A 26,646-nucleotide genomic window follows, 5' to 3' on the forward strand; every position below is an offset into this window, starting at 1 on the left:
TGACATACGCAACAAACGATAGCGCGTTTCACATCCAAGGAAACACCATCTATTGAGGAAATTCAAAACTGAGCTTGTTATTTAGCACTGTTAGTTCGCTAGCTGCCACCAGCTACACTAAGCGGACGGGTCTCGCCAAGGAGAAGAATAAGAAGTTGCCAGCCCTTACTATATGACCATGTGGCGGGCACAGAGAAAAACTCACTGTATTGCAGCTGGTTCAGCCATTTTGGCATGAAGAGGTAATTACAGAATTGCGTTCCAGATCAATTCTACAGGAACCGTGCATTTTTCAGTGATAAAATGTAGTCTACAGGGTTTGTCTGCTCCTCGGAGCTCCAGTCACACGGAGGGCGGTCCCTGGCGGGGGATGTGTGGCGGGGGGTCTAAACTAAGCCACGGACCTGGTGGCAGTTGGTTGCGTCCGAGCTCTTACGCAGTGAGGATCATGAGTGGCGTACAAGCTGTATTTGAGTTTTTGTCATGGCAGAAAACGTCCAAAATGGAGTAGCACTAAGCATTTAAATTTTGCTTTCGCCTAGGCAAAAGATCTTCCGAGACGCTTGCCTTGGTTAAGGAGGCTAACAAAGACGACGCCCTGTCAAGGGCCCAGGATTTCCGGTGGTTCAGCGAGTTCAAGAATGGACGGGAGACAGTTGAAGATTGGAGTGATCTGGACGCCCTTCAACTAGTGGTTTGGATGAAAATGTGGCCAGGGTAAAAAAATCTACTGGACTCCGATCATCATTTGAGTGTAAGATTAATCGCTGAAGACCTAAACATGTGCTAAACAACAGTTCACAAAATTATTTTTGAAAATTTGAACATGCGTAAAATTTGTGCGAAATTGGTGCCAAAAGGTTGAGTCATGAACAAAAACACCACCTTCATTGTGAACGCCTACCTGGCACAGATAGGGGTTGCAACCTTGCCGCAGCCACCGTATAGCCTGAATTTGAGCCCACCAGACTTTATCCTGTTCTCAGAGCTCAAGAGAATCATGAAAGATCACCGTTTCGAAGATGTTCCTGCCATCCAACAGGCTGTCTCGGAGTCTCTGAAAGAGGTTACGGCAGCTGACTTCCAGGGAGCCTTTGCAGCATGGGAATCACATTGGCAACAGTGTATACACACACAAAGAGACTATTTTGAAGAATTTTAACAATATGTACTGATTGGATCAATAAATTCTTTTTTACCAGACCTAGTCTCATTACTTTACGGACAAACCCTGTATGTCATTCTCCAGCCCAGGAACTATCTGTGTGCTAAAAATCATGTCAATCCATTGCTCCATTACTTCATGTTTGTGCCATAATTCACTGGCAGTCAAAAGAGGCGAAAAAACTGGTTTGATCTAGAGTTAGCAATACAACGCCAGCACATTTCCCACAAATGAACAGTTTGTCTGGACTCAAACCCCGATCACCTTGGTGGAAGGGGCGTGATCTTGACCACTGTGATCCCAACAGATGTGGAGTAACATAACATAACTTTACCAACAAGTTATCTATAGTTTCCAATTCTAAAGAAACTAAGAAAAACTTTCAAAACCTTCGATAGAGTATAAAATGAAACACTGTTTGTTCAAAGCTGCAATGCCTGCCAAGTTGTTTTTAGGCATGTGCACTCCTCTATCTACTCCACAACATTTAAAATACTCAACACATGTAACAAAACCTTTTAAATATGGTTTTTTGAAGTCCTTCCTTCCAAAATTCATAATGAAACTGAATGGAAATATTAATAAAGCTTTTAAACCACCAGTATTATAACGAAACACGAGGAAATTTGGCCACTCCAACACTTCCAAAAAGTGAACTGAATGGCGACTGTTCTCAGCGAGTGGATACAGGACAACTGGGAACACATAATGCTTAAGGAAGAAACAAGTGGAAATGCCTGGTCCACAGTTGGCCGGACCATACGTAGAATAAACGTAATTTAGCAAATGCTCATAAGGGTTGAAAGCAACTTGCTGAACCATTGCATACTTCTAGTTAAAGATAATAAACTCAATTTTTGAAATGACAAATGTATGTTTGAGAAATGCAAAGAATTTGTCATTGATAGTTAAGTGCAATCAAGCATACAAAATACCACAGATATTATTTTTCATTTATTGGTTTAAGTACCTTATGATGCATTCATAAGATGTCACTAATTATGAAAATAAAAAATTGCACATACTAATAGATGAAAACTGTTACACGGTTAAAGGAAATAGTTTGAGAACCACTAAAATTCACTAACATAAAATGCCTAACCTTCACCTTATGATCAATCTGGAATCGACATAACACTTGTGGCAACAAGCTGAACTGCACGTGATTACACCACCGCAACAGAAGACGAGGACACGTCACAATAAACACTGCACACAACTATGTCTACTAAGGTAGCTATGCAATTATTTTTGTCATCCAAAGACTATTTTTCATCCCATTACTAATTCATGGTCGTATAAAAAAATTTTTGGACAAAGGTTTAAGGTAATATTAAGATGGTTATTAATAAATTCTGATGAATTTGATACGAAGAAGTTATATTTTTCTTTAATTTCAACCCCTGTTTTTACGGTAATAGTTCATTCATAAAAAAATGTTTGAGCCAAAAGATTCAGATAAAGTTTAGGAGTTTTACAATAAATTATAATGTATTTGATAGTATATCTATTAAAAAAATTAAATACTTTCATGTCTTTCTACCCTTGTTATTTCCACCCCTTGCAGTAATAGTTTGTATTATCAAAAATTGTTTCAGACAAAGGTTTTAGATAAAAATTATAAAAGTAACACACTATTTTTACATATTCAATGTTGTGCCACGAAGGGAGTTTTTTTTGGTCCCCCAACCCTTGTTTTTTTAACCCCTTGCAGTTACGGTTGGTCATGTCAAAAACTTACTAAGACAAAAGATTTTGGCATTACTCCTACGAGTTATAATAATACTTTCAAACGGATGTAACATATTCCATATTATGGGAGTTAGAGTGATTTTTTTATTTTTATTAAACCTTCCCCATTTCTACCCCTTTGGTCTGATATAATATATATAATACTAGCTGCAGTACCTGGCGTTGCCCGGGCTGAACACAGGGTGATATATCGTCCACAAGTTAAAGCAAAATGGATAGCGCTATATGACAGTGTGGTTGATAGAAGAGACAGAACACACCATTACTGTTTGTATGTTATTTATAAAAATGAATCTATCCATGGTGATTGGTTGAACGTTTAGAAGTTGATGCGCTGAAGCACCATCTAGTGGAGAGTTATAAAAAAATTAATAGCATAAAAACCTTCTACTAGAAAAAAAACACTTTGATGTGCCAAATTTCATGACAATCAGTCAAATGGCGTCAAGAGTTTATTAATCTCATGTATCCCCACATCCATCTCTCCTTCTACTTTTAATATTATTTGGTGAACATTTAACTGGAAATCAAGAAACATTACTGAAGCACAATAAGATTTTGCAGGGGAATTTTAGAACACATTTAAGGATCACTTTCAAGGAACGGCAGCGCAAACAAGTTGTAGTTCAGACACACTTTAGCGCAGGCGATACTAACATCAGCATTTCAGCCCGTCGTCAGCTCTCCTCAGACTGTTCCCAAGTACTGCCTTCCACGGCATTTTAATACTTCTCATTGGCGGTGGCATCGTGCATTCTAGTTGCATCCTCTTTCTTTGAAAAACACTAATATTATAATTCATATGTAATTAAATTTAGGAGGGGGTGAAAAGAATGCACAAATAACACTTTGAAAGACATCTGATACATAAACAAAAATACAAATGTAAACCAGCCCACCACCCATCAAATCAACAGATTTAGTTGGAAGTACATAAAAGTGTAAAATAGTATGTTTTTTTTTTAATGGTTTCCAACCATCACTTGGTTTACAAACATTAGACAAGTAACTACTGTTTTTGTTGGCAGCCGACCAGACTTGCAGTCATTCCACACCTTGAAACATGGCCAGCATGTTTTACAAACGTTGATTATAAATTGTAAAAAAAAAAGATTACGTGGGAATAGTGTGTAAAATAAATTATGTTAGTTTTATTTATTGCGTTACGACAAGACACAATCATTTAAGTTTCATCACTCAACAGAACCACACTGGCACAAGCAAGTTTTAACGTTTTTTAACTCTCAAGAAACTTGGACTTATAATGCCTTGTTTTTTATAAGCTGACAAGTATTTGAAATTGTGGCAGAACAAACAATATATTTGTATTAAGTAAAAAGGTTGTCATATCCAAGTACATGCATAAATCAGCACAAGGTATGTAGTCTGATGAGCAACAGTGACGTCAAGGATTACGCACCTGTGACTGAAGAATACACAGGGAGACGAGAGATGGTGGGGAGACAGAACAAGCGAGGGAGAGGGAATGGAGAGAGAGAGGGAGAGAGAGGGAGAGAGAGGAAGAGGGGAGGGAGAGGGGAGGGTGAGAGAAAGGGAGAGGGAGAGAGGGAGAGCAAGGAAGAAAGGGAGAGGGAGAGGGGGAGAGAGGAAGAGGGGGAGAGGGAGGGAGGGGGAGGGGGAGAGGGAGGGAGAGGGAGAGGGAGAGGGGGAGAGGGAGAGAGAGAGGGGGAGGGGGAGAGGAAGAGGGGGAGAGGGAGGGAGGGGGAGGGGGAGAGGGAGGGAGAGGGAGGGGGAGAGGGAGAGGGGGAGAGGGAGAGAGAGAGGGAGAGGGGGAGAGAGGGAGAGAGAGAGGAAGAGAGGGGGAGAGAGAGAGAGGAAAAGAGGGGGAGAGAGAGGGAGAAAGAAAGGGTGAGGGAGAGAGAGGGTGAGGGAGAGGGAGAGAGAGGGAGATAGAGGGAGAGGGAGAGAGAGGGAGATGGAGAGGGAGAGAGGGGGGATAGAGGGAGAAGGATAGAGGTAGAGGGAGAGAGTAAAGGAGAGGGAGGGGGAGAGGGGGAGAAGGAGAGGGGGAGAGAGAAGCGAAACTCACCCGGAAAAGTAGTCGAGCTGGTCTCGCTGACCGAACAGGTGCAGCATGGGGATGCCGGCGCGGGTCCGCTGCACCGGGACGGCGGCCGTGTGCTGGGGCCGCAGGTCCGGGATGGTCTGGCCGGGCCGCTGCGGCGCCAGCATGCGCAGGTGCTCCGCGATGCGCGTGCGTGCAGACAGAGGCATCGCCGCGCGCGCCGTGCGTGCTCGCCTGCTGCGCACCGCCACCTGCACACACCACTGGGCTGCACACTCTCTCGCTGCCCGCGGCACAACGTGACTGCCGGCGGAACATGCGGATCATTCAAAACCATTACTGTAAAATACGTTATCACACAAACCGCAGAAGTGAAGTATGTACAGAAGACACTGTTACGCAACACACCAGCTTCTCTCAACATACACGTCTCTTCAGATACCCCTTCAGCACAGTTGCCGCACATCTGCAAGTCATTTTCACTGCTCGTCCCATTAGTGTTTTACAACCAATAGCGAAAACTCTGAAAGGAAAGTTACTGTGCGGTTGAACTCATCTCTGAATACTTCATGCCTACCATTTCACACTAATGACTGAAGTAACAGTGTGTCAATATAAGTTTCAAAACTAATTAAAGTTTATTAGTAAAAATGTGCTCTACAAAGCCTCATGAAACCCAAAATAAATTAATTTACTAGTTGATTTTAATTTTGGCATAAAATATTTCAAATTTTCCATGTTCCTAACATAAAATAGTTCCAAAAAACCATTACAGTTTTGTGGAAATTACAATCGGCTAGGATTAAACTCTCAAACTCAACGGAAAAAGTGAAAAATTATAAACCTTCTTGACAAAGTTTGAGGCGCGAGAACGCATCCAGCACTTTTATTTTTACTCTCTCTCACTTACATTTGCCCTCTTATGGAGACATTAGGTAAACAAATTACACAGGTATACACAATAGCTAGTTCTCACTATTGGGACTACGATGGTGTGCTACTATTAGCAGCTGAAAATAGCAGCTCGAGCACATGATCATGCTAATTCGCAACAGTGTACTGCAGAAAGCATTTTCAAATAATTCTTAAAACTGTTTTTTTAATGGTGACAACCTTTTGTTTTTAACTTGCATACTTATTAACATTGGGATTGGTGTGGGTACTTTCAGTCCACGGAAAAAACCTTAATTAAAATGGTTTTTTTAAAATCTAATTTGTTATTTACAGTCATCAGACTCGTCAATGAAATAAGCAACTTGGACTGTCGACGTGGGACACAGGATTTTTGTGACCTCTCCCCTGTAGGCTAGCGATCCACTGTTCATGCAGCCACTGTTGGAACAGGTTGTTTCGTCTGTGTCTTTGTAATGCTGAATCACAAGCTGGGAGCGAACAAACAAAGGTTGATTGCTTAAAAAAAATTCAAACACTTGCTTTATGAATATTACCAATTAGCATGTTTAATGTGTGCTGTGTATAATGTAGAAACTGCAGTTTCTTTCAGTTATCGTTCATAAAAAAAAAAATTCAGGACTAAATCATGTGTGTATTAAGAGCAAGATTAGTAACTCCGAATTCTTTTAGAATGTGAACCAGAAAAAACTCAACTGTACAAGGTTGTCTGCAATGAAGCGAAGACTTCACTCGTGCACGAAGTCGCGACAGTGCACGTAACACAACAGAGGATAAAAACGAGTATGAAGCTTCGCGAAGTCATGTTTTTCTGAAAGGCTGCCCGGCCCAAAGGAGTGTCAGGCACGGACTGGTTGCCCGCATGACCCATGAACCTCCGTCCTGCCCGCACTCAGGTTGGCTATGAAGCAGTTTACCCACACAATTCAACAGACTCACTTCAGCAAATGTACAAACACCTTGACATGTCATTTCATGCACAGTCAAACCTCAATAATACAAACATGAAGGGACCATAATTTTGTTTATTTTGCAATATCGAGGTTTGTATTAACCAAACTATCGCATAATTAAATCATTAAATTTATATCATTTCTAGATAAAATTCAAACAAATTTAAAATTTGCACACACTTTTGTAACAAACAAAATGTCCTTTTTTAGGGATTATAAAATACAATTTTAGGGTTGGGTGTATTACACTTAAGGATACAAGACAGAGGAATAAGGCAAAGGTTTATTTACAAAACGTCATACTACCATCATTTTCAAAGAACAAAATTTCTGAGGATTTTTACCTAACCTACAATGAAGTGAAGCAATGGTATTAGTATTATCATAAATGAAACTTTACATTGATTCTTTACATTATCCTGGGAAATTTGTATTAACCATTTTTTTTTACATGTAACTGTTTATCCTTGAAACAAAAACAAATTTGTATTACATAATAACCATACTTCTGAATTTAACAAATTATTTAGCACTATAACTGTGAAAACACTTTGTATTAATGAGAGTTTGTATTAACATGGTTTTTATTAATGAGGATTCAATGAATTCTTTCCCTAGCAAAAACATTCAACCCTTTTCTCCAATTTAAAAAGCAGGACTCTTTTAGGACAAGCCAGCAATAGACTTTAGTGAGATTCACATCAGGTCTTACATGCCCCGTGGGTGATTTTACTCTCGTGTCATTACAACTATTTAAGAACTGCTATGACTGATTCATAATGACAGCGCTATTGCATTTAATTTATCATCACACATTTTCCCACCAGATATTTATTATAAGTTATTAGCAAACTCTAAGATGTCAAGCAATTATTTAAAATTGTGAACACTTGCGTAAATTTTAACCACTATTGATAGCACTTTGTAAACATCTGATGAAAACATTTGTGATGGAACATATAATATAGAGCTATCGCAATAAATTTACAAGTACAGTCCTTACAAATAGTAATAAGTGAAAAATTAATCAAAATGGCCTGAGACACTGAGAAGGGACAACTTGATTCTTGCCTGCTAACATCCAGTACCTTAACAATTATTCACAAGTATTTACTCCAGAAAAAATAAAGGAGAATGGGGATGGTCAAATATTTATATTATTCATCATAGATGATTGTGATGATTTATATTGGACATAATCTGTTATTTACAACTAAATATCCTTTTTTTATACACAAAATAAATAATTTTAGGTAAATTTTTATTTTTTTTTTTTTTCATACTGTACTAACTGTAGTATCTGATATTGCCCAGGCTGAACAAGAGTTAAAGTAAAATGGATAGCACAAAACTAAACTGTTATTAGCGCCGATAGTTTCCTAGCAGCCTCTAGCGGGCGGGCCTCACCAAGAAGAAGGATAGGAAGTTTCCAAGTGTTGCGGACATAGAGAAATTACACACACTCACTGTTTGTTATGTCTATGACCTATGATTTCCTGTTATAAAAGTGAATTTACCCATGGCAATTGGTTGACCGGTATAGAAATTTGATACTCTGCAGTGCCATCTCTTGAAGAGTTAACCAAAAATGGATAGTATAAAAACCTTCTCCTTAAAAAAAAAAACTTTGATGTGCCAATTTTCATGATAATCAAACTAACTGTGTTGGAGTTTATCAATCTCATATAATCAATCACATATACTCGAATATCCATTTTTACATATATAGATAACAATATGGTAGCAAATAATGACAGAGTGGTAAATTAACATGTGAAAATAGAAATTTTTTTAAGAGTTTGTTTTCAGCTTTATTTTTCCATATTATTCACATAATACCAGCATGCATTCATTTAAAAATTTTAATGAACTAATTTAAAGCAAATATATCATATAGGAATGCCAAAACCGATTTAACTGTTAAAATATTCTTAAAGTACTAACATTCTTTGAAATCAATTAAGTTAGTGTATCCACTATATACATGTAACAGTTAACATCCTTCAACGGCACTATTCAAAAACTACATATTGACATTTAATAGAAAATTTCATTTTCAATCTGAAAATGTTTGCAGTGATACAAGCAGCATTTTTCCATGCCTATTCAAGCTTAATACATTTTTGATACCACCTTGTGACAAATTCCTGTGAATTTAGCCTCAGTTAGGCTATGATATAATTGAAAAAAAAAAAATTGTGTGCTTACTCCAAAACACCAGTTTGGAGACGTTGATGAATAATGTTTCCAACTCTCACACTCTTCCAGGGGTTCCAGGTTACCCCCCCCCCCCCCCCCCCCCCCCCACCACTTGGCAGCGGAACATGCAACTTTGCCTTCTGCTAGTCTAAACTCGGACATGTCAAAGGCATAAGCGAACCAGCATCCAAGAAAGAAACTTTACAACCAGGCAGCTCTGATTTCTAGTTACATTAGTTCTTGGTTCAGAAATCAAAACTGAATCATTTTCAGGGAATGAAATTTATTCAATGTTGAAAATACATAGCACATGGAGCAATAGGAACCTCGTATCTAACACTTATTAGTTTTGTCATTATAATATGCAATAAATCATTTAACAAGATATCATACTTTCCCAAATGTAAAAACATTAAATTTAACAATCAAGGTCACTTGCAATTTGTAACTCATATGTTTCATTACTTCCAAAACCCAAAAAAACATAGCCTCTTTCAGAACTATTTAAAAACCTATTAATAAATTTAATTTATTTTATATTTGTGTTATATTTATAACCAATACATAAATAATACACAAAAGTTCTTACCAAACTACTAACATTTTTTGATAACTAAATAATTAACCTGTGTTTCATCAAATTGAGAATTTATCTAATCCAAAATTTTTAATTTTGAATAACTATTAGACCTTCACACCACACAAAATTTAAAACAATACAACCTTAATGGAAAACATAAAAAAATTTAACACAGTATGTAAAAATTACCAAATAACACATATCACTTGGATGGGAACAATACCTATTGATTTTGAGACATGCCGAAGATGTATATTCCATTAGAGCTGATGGACATAACTAAAATGAAGTATTTACAAGTGTGTGAGACATGCAGATGTACCGTATTTAGCCCTTCGTATAGGTAGCACCCTTAATTTTGGGAAAGCAAAAAAAAATCTAACATCATTTTCACCATAAGGGTCACCCCTGGTCTAAGTAGCAGCACCATATATCTGTCTTCACTAGAGTTCCATGGATACAAGTGAAGTGTGCCTTTTCTCATTTTGTTGGCACACATAGGACATGACCCTCGGTTCTTCTTTGTTTGTTTACTACAGGAGTGTGTGAGGCATTCTCCCCCCCCCCCACCCCCCCCCCCCCCCCAATATTTAAGCACTTTCTAACAAGATAAAGGAGAAGGTTGATATTTATTATATACCCTTGTTTCCCTTCCCACCATTGTATTTTTTTTTTTACCGAACCCTTTGCTGCCGAGAGAGAAGAGGCAGCAAGCTGCTCTTTGTCAGTTCCGTCTATAAAAACTAGCTAGGCTGGAGGAACATAAGAAGTGGTATTATAAACACCAGCGATGGATGCAGTATTGTCACGGTATGTTCAGACGAAAGCATGGGAAACTCTCGTTCAAAAACTGTCATGATTGGGCACAGTTGGGTCATGAACACCTGTCAAGATAGACACGTTAATTGTGTGGGTGCCAGTTCACGGGACATTTACAAAGAGCAGAGGGAGGGACAGCCGTCAACACTGACACATGACCTCACCCACACGCACACACTCCTGCTCCCTCCCTGGCTGGTTTATTTTTAGATTTTCCCCTCCTCTCCTTCCCGGCAGCGCATTACTTACCAGCGCCGCGACAGATCGGGTGACAAACCTGGCACACATACAACAACTGCGGTGTTCCCAGAGCTTCACGCGACTGCCGAGATATTCTGATTAAACTATTCATACTTCCTCGTGGAGTTATAGTTATTAAAAACCAATATAGGGTTGGTTATTTACACACATATTCAACCGCACAGTATTGTATTATTTTTTTGTTTAACCCAAAATTTGCATATGGGAAGCAGTACAATTTTTAAAACTAAAAATCGGCATACAATACGCGACCCACACGCGGGTAAATACGGTACATTCCATTAGAGCTGTGTGGACATAACTAAACTTAAGTATTTACAAGTGGAAATAATGGAGTTGACACCGCCAGCCATCACCCCTTTCTCAACACCAACAAGCAATTAATAACCAAAGGTAAAATTTTTTACATATATGAGATGATTTCAGTGTATAAACACATTCAAAAACCAAGAAACACACAAACTGTACAAATTTACTCTATAAGAATAGTTAGCTGATACCTTTCCAAAAAAAACATAATTTTTAACTAAAAGAAAAAAAAAATTTGAAGTAAACAATTAATGGAAATATGCATTTTATTATAGTTGAGTAAACAGAATCTTAGTAGCTTTCACAAATGATTATCTTACATATTACAATGCTTCATATCCTAACATTTTTTCATGAAGGCATTTACTACTTTTAATGACTCATTACGAATTTTAAAATAAAAACAAAACTAATGCAACCTGAACTTTTAAATTATAAACTACTAAAGACAACTTTAAAAAATAATAATTACTATCCTATACTAACAACAAGAAAAAAAGGATATTCGTAGAACAGACACCACACTTCTTCCGTTATAACTTGATAATTACTCCTGCATAAAATATATCAAATGAAAGAGCAATCTGATGAAGCTCTAACACAAGATTAGCGTGAAAGGAAAGAGACCACGCCAAGGCTGCAAGCACACACTGGCCTGCTCTACCGTCATGAGCTCTCACTCCAGCTGTCTTCGCTGCTCTGCAAGAGAGAACAAGGATCACCAGATAATGCTACAACAAGAGAGCAGAGGATGAGAGGAACATTACCAGGTTGTAGGAGTTACATTGCTGCTGTATTTGTTGCTCTGCAAGAGAGAACAAGGAAGTACCACATAATGCTACAACACAAGAGGGAGTGTAAGATGACAGGACATTACATAATTTATAGGAGTTACATTGCTGCTGTCTCTGCTGCTCTGCAAGAGTGAAAAAAAGAACACCAGATAATACTACAACACAAGAGAGAGTGTAGGATGAGAGGAACATTACCAGGTTGTAGGAGTTACATTTCTGCTGTCTCTGCTGCTCTGCAAGAGAGAACAAGGAAGTACCACATAATGCTAAAACACAAGAGAGAGTTTAAGATGACAGGAACATTACCAAGTTGTATGTGTTACATTGCTGCTGTCCTTGCTGCTCTGCAAGAGAGAACAAAGAAGTACCACATAATGCTACAACACGAGAGAAAGAATGTAGGATGAGATAAACATTACCAGGTTGTAAGAGTTACATTGCTGATGTTTCCACTGTTGTATTGCACTGGTTGTCATGGAAAAAATTCAGGAATGCAAATTAAGAAATAAAAATGAGAACATACACCCACAGAGAACAAGCTATGTCAAACAGAAAAACCCAATGATATACCTAAACAGGTATTATGGACAACATGACCATTGCACAAACACATTTATACTTAAATATACGATAGCACAAGAATTCCGTGGAAGAAAAATAATAACAGCACAGACAAACTCAGTAGGCTAACGACGACAATAAAAATTAGTAAAATTCCAACTTTTTTGTTTACTAAATGCATGTCTGCCAATATAACATTTGAATCACTAACCACATAACATGTACAGCACATCCTGGTAGGCATGATGTAAACTTGACCTAAAAGCTTCTTGCCTTTCTCACCAATGCTGCTGACTTATTGGATGGTTTAATGCAAACATAGGCAATGAAGAATGCAAATAATGATTTAAGAATGGGTAGGGATGCTTAATGTAATGCAAGTGCCCTAGCAAAAGTGTATGCTTAGAAATTAAAAATTTATGTAGATAAACACAAGTGCTATGTAAATGTATGACCACACTACTTTGAAACTATGATCACGTTACATCAAATTGTAGCCTTAAAGTGCTGTGAATTAGGGATTTTCCTGGCACCTTCAACGTATTTTTTTGTTGTTGTTTTTCTTTGACCATGATTATGGAGATTTAAATTTACCATTGAAACTTTAGCTAGTCAGTCTGACTGCTGCAGTGCCTTAGTGCTTTGGCAGCCCGACGCGCTTCTTCATTCCGTGCGGTGTTAACAGAGCTAGTACTGTTTCCCTCGCCTGTCTGCACGTACAGGTATGTCTTCTCTCAGCCATAGCTACCAGCACGCTTCCGTCAGCGCGCCCGAAGCATGGGAGCCGGTAAATCATCAGCGGGGCTCTGCAGTTTTCAGCCCGCACGGAGCACGCCAGGCATAGTGTGTCGGACCGAGTCTGCACTACACCAGGAGTTTCCACCCCCTCTTCATCCTCCCTGTCGTGCTGTTGTTCTGCAAACTCAGGGCTGGGCAATGACCAAACCTCCACCCCAACTACCCTTCCCATGACGCATCACCCACGCCCATGCTTGAGACCATAAAGCCGCCCATGTGCGCGCTCTGTCGGACTCTCAATGAACTAATCGTAAGTGTCTCGTCACTCTGGACATTCCCACCAGGGAGTGCCATCTCTCGGCCTCTCTTTCGCCGGCCATATGCTCTACCCCACGCCCTGGCGCGCCATCTGCCAGCACAGTGAAACACTTTACGTCAGGGTTACTAATCCTGGTTCCGCACTCAGCCATGCGGTGCCATTTTCCCAGCTGTGGATTCTTCTCCCTCCACTTACACCTTAGCTCTGCCCCCTTCTTTTATTTTCCTTTGAAACCCCAGAAACATTAACTAGGCCAACCACCAGTCCCTCACGGACAGTATCATCCGGTGGTGGGTCCAGTCGAATTGCTCTCCTGCCATTTCTGAATTCTCCCCATAATAGTTTCACAGAAAATGCTTCTTTTCGGGCATGTAGTTGCGTACTAGGGAAGTACAATCTCCCTTTTATGCAATTTTCCTTCAATATGTAGTGATTTAGCTATTTATTTTTCTATTTCTCTAAATACGTTTGTGTTTTGGGGTGTTATCCGCCACCCAATAATGCTGTTTATTCATTGTCTCTATTGCAGTCAGTAATAAATCACTTTCATAGTAGGCAACCCTTTTCTGTCCCTCTTTTGACTTTTTTTCCCCTTTATTCCCATTTTTTCTCCCTGCGCAGTGTGGGTTTCAACTGTACCCCTGGCCTTCCTCTTCAGATGAGTCGGACAGTGAATTCTCCGTGCTGATGCGATTCTCCGCATGCAACAACCGGGCCTTTTACCTCAGGAACAGACTTTCTGCCCAGACCTACGCACATACGGTCTCATCACATAGCTGGAGAGGAGATTAGACCCTACAAACTGAAAATCAAATTTTAAGACCAGTAATTTTTCTTGCACCATTACAATTATTGATGTGTGTGTGGACATTGGACTCTCAAAATTATAAAAAAGGAAAACAAAATATGAGCATGAACATTATATGCAATTTTCTTCTTTAAGGAATATAATTTATCGAAATTACCTTTATATTTTAATGTTTTATTCAAAATTACTCTTTGCAATTCCGAGTTTGGAAACTGTGCAGTAATTTTAGCACTACTTATTTTTTTTTTTTCAATGTCTTTGGAATTCTTAATTTTGTTGATAAGCCAAAGGGTGAGTGTAATTGTAATTATCTTGTTTTTTATATTAGTGAATTTTAATTGTATATTGAAGTTACGTAGCTATTAGTTCAGTTGAGTAACATGGTTGTTTATTATTACATGTGTAACTCACATTAGCAAATTCCGAGGTCAGAACAATTTTGTAAGGGCAGTTTTGATTGGCCAGGACGTGCCAAGAATGTATTACAAATCCCTAATACAAATGTTCGGAACTTTATTTTATAGTAAGATTCCAATCTGAGTCAAGGACGATTTTTACTTGTCTATAAAAATAGACGTCATAAGGTTGAATGTGAGGAGTACACTTGGGAATAATTATGTACTTACAATTCAGGTTTTGTTTGTCCTCCCCAAGAGTCGATAAGTAAAAGAAACTTCCTTTCCCACGTAAGGTTTATAACAGTTTTAAAGGAAGTCAATATATAATTCTGTAGTAAGTTTTCCAGATTTTGATGATGTTATAATAACATTTTTATTTTTTTGTGCGTATTTTTCCACAGTTTAATGCACTTTTGTACCAAATTTACCAGTTGATTCTTAAAGATATACAAATACCTGAAGCAATAGTTTTCCAGATAAGGTGAGTACATACTGTGCCATATATAAATATGTCACTTTATTCATAATGTGTCAATAAACAAATAATTTTACTACCTTTTTCTGTAAAAGTCCTATTAAATGTTGATTGGTACTATCACCCTAAAACATTTAATAGCATATGAAATGGATAAGTGTACAATTACAATTAAAATTAACATAAGCATACATTAAATATTTGTTACATCAACGTACCTGATCCGTATTAATGACAAAGTTGTTAAATTTAGGTATTAATTGTAATGCTTGCTTCCAAAAGGTTGCTGCAGAATCCATAACTTGTTTGTAAGTTGCTGTTTCCTTTTGCGAAACAAAGTTTATTATTTTTCGTTGACATGTGTTATTAGTGCCACCAGAAGCTTTAAATTCAAAATCTTCAAACTATCCAGCAGCAGATAGAGCCCACTGCTGCAAGTTTCTTGTCATTACTTGTTGATAATTCTGTCTAGCTTCAACAAAACAATCATACATCCAAGAATCAATAATTGCATATTATCAAATTTATTTCCTCCATTTCGTGTCTTCTTCCCATTTCGTAAATATGTACTCTTTTTTATATAGACTACATCCATTTTTCGCAATGTCTTCTAATTCCATGTAGGATGTTTTATTAGCAATGTTAATGACTTTGATTTTATAATCAAAAAATGAATATGTTCTACTTCTCTTTTATTCTCTTCTTTTCTTAGAGTTCATAATCGTCAGATGAGGTATCAGATTCCACTAGCTCAAAAAAATACTTCTTCACACACTTTATTAGCATTAATAAGATGATCGCTTACTAATATTTTATCAGCCAACATAAGCATATCATGTTTGTATATTTCTTCACCCATCAACACAGCTTGACGAGCTAATTTATTTATTTATTTATTTATTTAATATTTGTTGCATGCCTACCTACAGCTTATGGCCTTGGGTGGTAGGCACAATACAAACAACACAGATACATGCAGACAGAACAAAACAATACAAAATACAAGACAACAAAACAAAAACGATACACACAACATGCAACATTTAACAATTAGTAAATAATTTCTTTACAAATTTTATAATGTAGGAAATAAGAATAACACAAAAAAATTTAAAAAAAATAAAAAAAAACTAACTTAAACAATATGATTATTAACCACAAGAAAAAAAAATTAAGTGAAGTTTACAAGCAAATGTTTATAATATTCAAATGCATCTGTTTAGTTCACTTTTGAACTGTCACTATTTATTGATACTTCAGCGGTTTCATCGTCAACTGCTGGTAGACTGATAGTATTTTTCTTCACAGACATTTTAATGTAAACTAGCGAAACTATCTGTATTATGGTGTGATACATCAATATTTGCGAAATCCAAATGTGAATTGACACGTGGGAATCTTCAAAACATTTGATACAATAGAATAATTAACTAAAACTGTTGTCCCATTAGACTGTTTAGAGTAAGGAACGTTCTTTGTAATAAAAAAAATAAATAACAGCTGCTCTATAGTACTCATGTATCTTTTCAGGTTTTGGAGAGTTCGATAAAAAAGTTTGTGTCTAGTTTTAATGCATGTTGTAAATATTTCATTAATTTTTAATGATAAATATAATAATAATAACTAATTATGTATAACTATTATTAATATAATTATTATTTATTTTGTATTATTATTAGTGATGGGATTTTCGATACTTCGATACCTCGATACCATCGATACTTGACGGTATCGCAAAGTATCGAGTATCGAAACTGTAAGTTCGATACATTTTTTCGATACCGGAATGCTTGTTCATTTGTATTGAATTAAGTTTTGAGTCGCCATCGTACTAAATACAACTACAGTAGAACCTCGATGATACATTCCCCTGTTTCATACATTTTCCCATGTCATACACCGATTAATTTTGGTCCCGCCGAAAGTACTACTATATTTTTATAAATGGTTTACTTTCCCGGAACATACACTTATAAAATCATTAATTTCCCGTTTCATACGTTTTTACGAAGCGGAAAAGTCCTAAAATTCACAAATTTTTTTGTTAGATATATTCCTCCTGATAAATTAAGTTTTAATTAATGCTTTTATTTTGATAAACGTTCATTGTTTACCTTTGCAAACGTAAGAAAATAACTTTATCGCACCATAGATATGGATAGTATCAGGAAGACTGCATTTCGCTAGTAGCATCTCTGGCCGGCACCAAGCGAGACTAGTGGCGCCAACTAGCAATGATTATGAAAATGGTGCACGTGCTTTACCAAGGCAGAGATCTCATATTTTGTGCATTCATTAATCTTTGAACTGAATATACCCGTTTGTTATTGTTTTCTTACGATCGGATTGTTTTGTATTTTACTTGATGTAAGTTTTTGGACATACGCCATTGCTAAGAACTTTTTCTGTTGAAGATAAACTAATAAATAAAATAAATAAATAAATAAATACGTTTCTCAAGTTAAAATATCATCGAAAATTGTTCTGTTGCATAAAGTTGTTTGTAAAATGAAACAAACAAGCAAAAATTTCTGATTTTCTTTTTACAATAGCCTAATTTTTTTATTTATAATTTAGGCTTGGTGACTGTTCCCCCCTCCAAGAAAGGACTTCATAACATTTTGTAAGGCCACTGTTTCTCATGTAAGCTTTACTTGATTATGGACTGTATTTTACATTTCTGGTGGTTTTATTATATGTATATATAATGATGAATTCATATCTTTCATTAATATAATGCAATTATTTACACATTATGTATTTAAAAACTAATTTATTATTTATGTTATTTGTAATAATTGTTACTTAATGGGAAAATATTTTTCCCTGGAGTATCGAAAGTATCGAAAGTATCGAACTGAAAAAAAAATACAGAATCGAGTATCGAAAGTGTGGTATCGTCCCACCTCTAATTATTATAATTAAAATAGCATATAATATATATTCAACAAGCTAATTTGTTTTTATTAATGCCATTATTTATTATATTAAATTTTTAATACTTATTTACTAAAAATACTTATTTTAAAATATTTGTAGACAAAAACATAACAATAAAACACACAAAGTGATCGTGACTGAGATTCGAACCCTGAACGACATGGTGGTAGCCAAGAATGCTACCGGCACAGAGGAGATAACAACCAGAGGCGAAATCAGCTGTGCACACCCGAACTCGCCGTGTTGACACATCGTAGGCTAGCCGCCATTTTTGTGGCAAGTATAATTGTGGCGTTGGTATAGCGTTTTAAACTTTGGGATGCTGCAGAGATCAGTTTTATGAAAATGAATGAGGTTCGTAAACGTTTTGGAGCCACTTGGTGCTCGGCACCAAACTGTTCAAACAACAGTGGTCAACCTGAAAAAAGAAGCTTCTTCAGATTTCCTAGAGATGAAATACTGTAAGTAAAAATAACGTGTCAACCTAGTACCTGTAAGTTCTGCAATGTTGATTCCACAACTTTCAAAATGTGGCTGTTACTTTCCATCCATTTGTTATCTTAATTATCAGTAATATTTTAGAGTGTAATGTGGGTTTGTTAACTTATGCAGTAAACGAATATAGGAATAATCGCGATTAAAATTGGCCTGGCGTGTTAAAATAAAATAGCTGCTTATAGACCTATAAGTGTTCGAGTAAAACCATCAGAGTGCTTTAAAACATAAGTGATTGGCTAAAATTTTCATTTATATGTACTTTTTTCATGTGGGTACATAGTGTTGAGTAATGATTTCATTAACATGAAACGTAATCAGTTCGGTTACCTAACCTGAGGTAAACCTAACCAAACGTAATTATAACCCTAACAAGTAAAAATTTGCAATATAATAATATTTATAATAATAAAAATTTGTTTACCTAGCAATTACGCTAGCATATTTTATTTTACCAATGCAAAAAAAGGGCAATAATAAAAAAATTGAGTAATATTAGGCGGATGTCTAAAGTTCCAACCTCATAGTGTTACAACACGAGGGATTTTCAAAATCACCAAGGAACATGTTTTGGACTACCTTATTTTGAATGATCCCAAAACAGTAGGCCCTAATGCTCATCTTACATACTAGACAAACACAAGCCTAATATTAAAATAATTGACTACCTACCGCTATAAAAATAACTTCGACAAATTAATTTACAGTTGTTCATCACATTTCTAAAAGGGATTAAGTTAATTTTTTGCTTAGAGTATTCTTGTGTGGCTTATAAATGAAATAATGAGCATTTGGTTGAATTGTGTTGTTATTCAATATGTTTATGAAATGTCTGCCTGTAGTCTTTGTAGGTTTTTTTTTGTATTTAGTTTCATAAAGCAAATATGGAAATGTAACTGTTTGGTTTAATTTTACTAGGTGCAGGAAATGGGTTGTTGCATGTAGGCGTGCCGACCTTGATGATAAAAGTTCAGCATATCTGTACAAGAACTGCAGAATATGTAGCGACCACTTCGAAGAGAGAATGTTTTTGAACGATTTGAAGAACAGAAGACATAGTCATGCTGTCCCCACCCTCTTCAACATACCAAATCCTCCTCCGCGTATTTCTTCTACAAGAAGACATGTGAAAAGGAAGATGGAATGTCATGAACTCGGCTCTGTTGCAAGTAAGTATTGCCTTTGTGTCATGATTAAAAATTTGTAATTGTAATGAAATAGGAAATAATACCATATATGTCTTCATTGTTCCTCTAGAGATGCTGTAATGTACTGAACTTAGTGTAGGCTCCCTATAGGGTAGAGAGTACAGGGAGTAGTGTGGGTGTTTATATATTTTACTGAATATCTGAAACTCATGCCATTACATTACACACAATACACATGAATGCATAAACAAATTTTGTCAAATTTAATAGTTAGAAGAAACAAAAGGATGAGCAATATAAAAATAAAAAGAGCAAGTGCAACATGACTTGCTTTTCAAATATTTGAAAAAAATTAATAAGCAACTATAGCATCGAACAAGGTGTTTCTGTGATAAACTTTTCACAATAACTTAGAAAGTTTCATGGAACTTGCAATTTTTTGAGATTTGTAATAACCTCAAACTGTGAAATGTGGAAAGTAAAATTGTCATATGTATTTTTTTTTTCTTTTTTTTTCCAGAAAAACTGAAACTTGCGTCAGATGATGAAAGCATTTCCATGCCTTGCAGTTCTGTTGCAAGAAATGATGATGGTGTGGAAAGTGCAGCAGAAATCCTTCTTTCACTGTCAAAAACATCAGGTATTACCAGTAAAAAAATTATAGCAGCTCAATATAAGTTAAGTGGTGCATTAATATTTGGTGCACACATTTTGGCACACAAAACATGTGATACTAAATCACATAATTTTTAAAAATTGTTTACAAAAATGTTGGTTAGTTATGCATCAAGTCCAATCTTAACGGAAGGAATTGAAGTTGCTTACAAAACACAAGTTAGCTACAGTTATCAGTTTAATTTACCTTCAAAAAATTACTAATGGAAATTACTTAACACATTGATAGGTGCTATCCAAACTTTGTTGTTTTTTTGATAAAGTGCCTCTGTCAGACTGCAATCTCTGTTCTACTAGAGCAACCATTGTTGTTGTATTTTATTTCATAATTAATTTGAGTGGTCTACATGCTTGCCTATGCTGCAGTAAGTTAGGTTAATATTATTCATTGGTGTGTGTGTGTGTGTGCTCGATGGTAATTGGGAAGCATGCCTCTTTGTGAAGACACGTCTCTCTTTTGACTTTGCCAATCCAAATGAGGTTACTGTGTGATGACTCATCTGGTGATTTGCTGGTATAACCCCAAGACATGCGATACTTAAAAACATTCATGGCCTAGTAGCACAGCTGTAAATGTGCACATAAGACATAACGCAAGTTGTTGCAACATTAATTTTACAAAAACCACTGTCTTTACATATCGTTACCCCAAGATATATTTTGTATTATGATGATAGAAATGCTACATTTGTACTGTCCAGACCCAGAGAATATTTGAGGATGAAATGTCACATATGAATAGTTGTTAACACTGTATAATGTTTCATATTGTGTATTACAAACTTACATTTGTGTTCCAGGATTGCCAGAGACTGTGCATGTTAATGAAGCTTGTCCTGAGAGAGTAGAAGATATTCAGCCTGTTAGAAGGGAATCTTTGGGGTCACCTGTATATTCTCCAAGGAAGAAATTGAGAATGCTGGCTAGCAAGTGGAGATCTCGTGCTTTACGTCTAACCAGAGCAGCATACAAACGTAAAAGTAAACCTGACTATCAGGCTGCCCCAGAAGTTCATTGCAAATGTTGTGTGAGTAACCTTCCACATATGCTGCAGAACTTTCTTGCAATGTTCAAGAAAGAAGAAAAAGTTATACATTCACAAGCTGTAAAAAAATTCGCACTCTCTGTTCATTTCATAAGTCCACAAACTTACAAGTTTTTAAGGGGGTTCTTGCCTTTACCCACACCTCGACGTTTGCAGCAATTAATTTCAAAAGTAGATGTCATACCAGGCCTAAGTATGTGTATGCTCAATGTGCTGAAACTGAAGGTCAGTACACTGAGTGACCTTGATAAAAACTGTGTGCTCTGCATTGATGAAATGAGCATCAAATCCAACTTATCTTACAGCATTTCAAAAGATGAAGTCACGGGATTTGTAGACTTGGGCAGTGGATGTAGGATGAAGGTTCTGGCAACTTCTGTGTTGGTGTTCATGATCAGAGGGATTTCTGCAAATTGGAAGCAGCCTGTGTCATACCATTTTGTTTCAGAGTCATGTCCTTCTACCCAGATAAAACCGTTGTTATTTCAGTTAATTAAAGAACTTCAAAAAATAGGATTTCTGGTAAGCGCTGTTGTTTCTGACATGGGTTCGAACTTTGTGGAACTAGCACGTAACTTGGGTGTCACACCAGATCACCCATATTTTGAGTTTAATGGCTTGAAGGTGCATTACCTTTTTGATATACCACATCTCCTTAAAGCTTTCAGGAACAACTTAATCAAGTATAGCTTCAGATTTTTTGGGAAGGAAGCAAAGTGGAGTGATATCGAGAGGATGTACCTTCACGACAAGACACTTGCACTTCGCTTGGCCCCAAAACTCTTTGATTGCCACATATATTTGAATGGCTTTTCCAAAATGAAGGTGAAGTATGCTGCCCAAGTGTTCAGCCATTCTACTGCAGCTGCATTAAATACTCATGTTGCAATGGGTTTACTTCCTGCTAAAGCACAAGGAACATCTGATTTGATCGACAATTTTGACAAAATTTTTGATTGCATGAATAGCTCTACACTTTATTCTTCAAAGAAGTACAGGTCAGCACTCAGTGATACATCTTGCCACAAAAAATTCATTCTGCAAATGCTTCTGTTATTGGATGAACTGCGTGTGGTTGATAAACATGGAAAAGACATTTCAAAGTCCATCAAATGCTTGTATGGTTGGAAACTCTCTCTCTCTGCCATTTTAAGTATTTGGGAATGCTTAAAGAATAAAGATTTTTCATTTTTGTTAACACGAAGGCTGAACCAGGATGCTTTGGAAAATTTCTTTTGCAAAATACGTCAGCGTGGTGGTAATTGCGACAACCCATCTGCAAATCAGTTCATGTCCGCATTCAAGCAACTATCCTTACAAATTCAACTTCATGACTCGTCAACTGGAAACTGCTCATGGGATTCTGACCAGTGTATTTTGAGTGTGAAGGATTTGTCTGATACTGTATTGACATTAAGTTCTGCTGTACATATGAAGTCGGATTACAGCCTTAGTGTCCAGACTCAAGATTACAGATACATTCAAATTCCAGCTCAAAATGGTTTGTTGTTTGTGGCAGGATATGTTATGCGTAAGTGTTTGCAGAAACATACCTGCAACAAATGTACTGCTTTTGCTAATGAAAACTCAAATTTGAATAGTTCTTCTCAGTTATTTTGTTATTTTAAGGCCTATGAGAGTGAAGATAGAGATTTTGGTGGTTTATGTATGCCTTCCGAGTCATTTGTCACTTTCATCAATGAAATGAACCAAATTTTCTCAGCTCTCTTTAGTGAAATGCAACACCATCCTAATTTAGGACATACAATACTTTCCAAGTGTTCCGAAGTTCAGTTCTGCCACCCCTGCGCTTCATTTCCAAAGTTGTATGCCATGAAACTGTTCATTCGTATGATGATTTGCCACTCACTGAAACGTGTCAACAAGGATAAAAAATTGCAGTTAAGCTTGGTTAAGCCAAGGCGTACAAATAGGAAACTTGTCAAGGTTATGCATTCGTAATGTAAGGAAGCATTTATGTTCATTCTTTTTTTAATTGTCTTTGAGAGAATTTCCTTACTTTGTTTGTAAACTATTTCAGTTGTTGTTCATGTTGCAGTTTGTAAAATATTACCATCACAGCTAGCCACTTGTCTATAATTGCCAACCATGTTATTTTTGTTAGGACTGCTAAATATTTTTGGATTTGCCTAAGCGAATTCAACTGTCTTACATTCAACCATTCACTCTATATTTACAGATTAATACATATATAGTAACTAATTGGGGCAATTCAGTAAACAATAACAATATTTTTATTTTTTAGAAATAAAGATCTTTGAATCCTTTGTTACAAAACTAAATATGAATCTTTTCGACAATTCTTTAAGAAATTGACAATATCTTATAGATGTAATTGTATACATGAGTTCAGGTGTTATTGTAATATCATATTGGCCATAAGTTTCCTACTTATGTACTTTATTTCTTGGAATGCATATTTACATAAATTCTGTTTGGTGAAATGTTGATTTTGTAAATAAGTTGCAAAAATGCTTAACGTTTTTTGATAATGTGTATATTGAGTCTGGATAATTTACTATAAGAATGGTTTTAGTTGCAGTGTTCACAGCATAAAAAAAATTAATTTTCAATTTTAATACTTCTGTTTAACCTTGTAATGTTGCAGAACCCTGCCCTCCTAATTAAATAATTTTTCTTTTAAACTATTTTCATGAATGTAAATATTTCTTAAAAAGTCTTTCTAATGATATTTTACCATTTGTTATATATTTTAGGGTTGATATTTTTCACTTGCTATGTTTTTAAGAAGGTATTTATTATTTTATTAGACATTTTTAATCATTACTATTTTTTATGTAATTATTCACAAATGAGCCACTGTACTATATTTTTACCTGTTTAGGCCTACTTCTTCAGGTTATTTCTAAATGATTTTAATTTTGTAAAGTAATTTGTATTATGATTGCTGTTTATAATGTGCATTAACGTGTTGGATGATTCTAGAACATTGTACTGTGTCTGGGCTGGTGTGATGGATAGAAAGAGAGGCATGAGAGGCCTGTAAGTGTAAGTGAGAAAGGAACAGTGCTTCCCCGCCAACCGAGATAAAGATGGTAATTTCCCCCCTGCGTGGGAACTGAGTGATAACTGCTGTCTCACGGTGTGGGAGAGAGAACGAGAATGGGAGTCCCCGATTTCGATGTGAAATTGAAAAGAGATAGATCAGGGGAAGCCCAGAGTTCTGTGTGTAAAAGGTTTTTTCATGTATTGTAACTTGTTCTGTGATTGGCTTGTATCTGTAGAGTGAATGAAGCGTGCGTGTGATTGGTCGGTGAGGTCATGTGACGTCTACTCCCTGCGTGGAGGAGAGTGTGGCAGGACTTCACCAGTCGTCTGTCGATCGCTGCCCCAGTAGGTCGCGTTCGGTGGCTTCTCGCTAAATAATGTAGCAGTTATTGAAGAGATAATTTAACGTGGGTGGTCAGAGCCATGCCGAGTATTAAATTAAACTAATTTTTTTTTATATTTCTTTCGGACAATAATTAGAGATTGCGGCCACCTTCGTCGGCATTTGGCTCGGGGCGAGATTCGTTTTCGCTGGGTGCGGCCCTGTTCCAGGTTGCACCATCTTCGTGTACTTGCAGTAAAACATTACTGAAGGTCTTCATCTACGCTATTTTTTTTTTTTTTGGTTAATTCTCATCAAGCGAACTGCGGGCATTTTTCGACGGGCAGATGTATGTGGACTGAATGAGTAACCTCTTTTGAAAGTGTTTGGAATCATCTGTGCGACATTCTATTTAAAAAAAAAAATTAAAAAAACATCAAAATTTGCAATCAGCGTTGAACTGTTTATTTTTGTATATAACGAACCGTTATAACCTAAATGTTTTCTGTGTTGAACTGGGTTTTGTTATTGACCTCTTGATATTGTATGAACTTTATGCTTTTATTTATTAAGTTAAAGTGTAAATAAGGTGGTTCAATATAAATGTATATTTAGAATGTAGTAATGTACAATTGACTTGCTCCATACTGCAAATACAGGGGTCAAATGTAGTGAACTAAAATAAAATAAAATAAACATCTTTCTTTCAACCTAATTGTATATTGTAACAAAAGTGTTCATGTTTGTTTCTAACTCGTAATAGCCTGCCATGTGTAATCATCTTGTATGTTCTCCACCTGGAGCAGAATGCTGCTCAGGGAGATAATTGTAACTGTGCTATATTTCTGCATCTAATCTTGAGAAATAAATAAATAAATTAGGTATGTCATATAGCCACTTAGCTCACTACGAAACAACATAGGTTCAAGTAATATTTGCCAGGTGTTTCAAAATTTCAGTAACTTTCCAGTAGCATTTATGGAAATTAATTTCATTTATATTGGAATAAAAATTTCATCTTCAATATAAATAGCCTTGGTTTGAATTACTTAATTTTTGTTGTGGGTGGAATGTGTGTGCCTTTTAAATTAATGTGTACAAAATCAAGTTAGCTACATTTGTTTCTTCTAATTAAAAGTATCTACATTTCATTTTTATATTAATTTTTTTCTTTAACACAGTTTCAGATGGTTCCATTGGTGTGACGCAATTTTTTCTTCAACAAAGCTTCAGATGATTAAATTTTTGTCACAGCAATTTGTCTGAATTAATTTATGTGTACTTTTGTTTTTATTTTTGTAATCTGTACAGTTATAATTTTTATTCACGTAAATTTTATGTTTTATTCGATATAATTTGTAAAAAAATTTTGTAGTAAAGACATGTCCCTACAGTGACGTTATAGTTTTTCGTACATTTCATAAGAATCACAGGCTTTGTTGCTTTCTTGTCCTGTTTAAATGCTACCTCTCTTGGTGTCAGTTGATGCAAACATATTGTTTAGGAGGTAGGCCTAATCGTCTTAGGCTGCAGGTAAGTCTCTTAATTGAATCAGTTTTTAACTATAACATATTAGTTTCACGGTGACTGGATTTGTGTGTTTTAGGTGTTCAAAGCGAGTGTAAATGGCTTTGTAGCACATGTTTCCCTTGGTTTATTATAATTTAGAGAAATCACGGATAGTTGGCACTTTATTTTTTTGTTCTTATTACATGACTGTGTTAAGGTTGGGCAGATCTGGCCCGGATATGAGCTAGTGTACATTTTCTTATCCGTGATGTCATGTGGCCGAGATGTATAGTGTTGAGTAATGATTTCATAACATTAAAACATAATGAGTTGTTACCTAACCTAAGGTAAACCTAACCAAACATAATTTTAACGTAATAAACCTTATCCCAATGTAATCTAACCTTATCATA

At 36.2% G+C, this 26,646-nt stretch overlaps 1 protein-coding gene across 4 annotated transcripts in view; it reads right to left on the bottom strand.

The window, feature by feature from the left end:
• Positions 1-26,646, bottom strand: part of LOC134528469 (PHD and RING finger domain-containing protein 1-like) — a 174,598-nt gene that overhangs the window by 102,048 nt on the left and 45,904 nt on the right. For all 4 annotated transcript variants that reach the window (XM_063362117.1, XM_063362116.1, XM_063362115.1 and 1 more), the window contains exon 11: positions 4,968-5,194. In XM_063362117.1, the coding sequence (XP_063218187.1) occupies positions 4,968-5,194 (227 nt within the window). The remainder of the gene's footprint in view (positions 1-4,967; positions 5,195-26,646) is intronic.

Source organism: Bacillus rossius, chromosome 1 (assembly GCF_032445375.1).
Source record: "Bacillus rossius redtenbacheri isolate Brsri chromosome 1, Brsri_v3, whole genome shotgun sequence".
In the NCBI taxonomy this organism is placed as follows: domain Eukaryota; kingdom Metazoa; phylum Arthropoda; class Insecta; order Phasmatodea; family Bacillidae; genus Bacillus; species Bacillus rossius.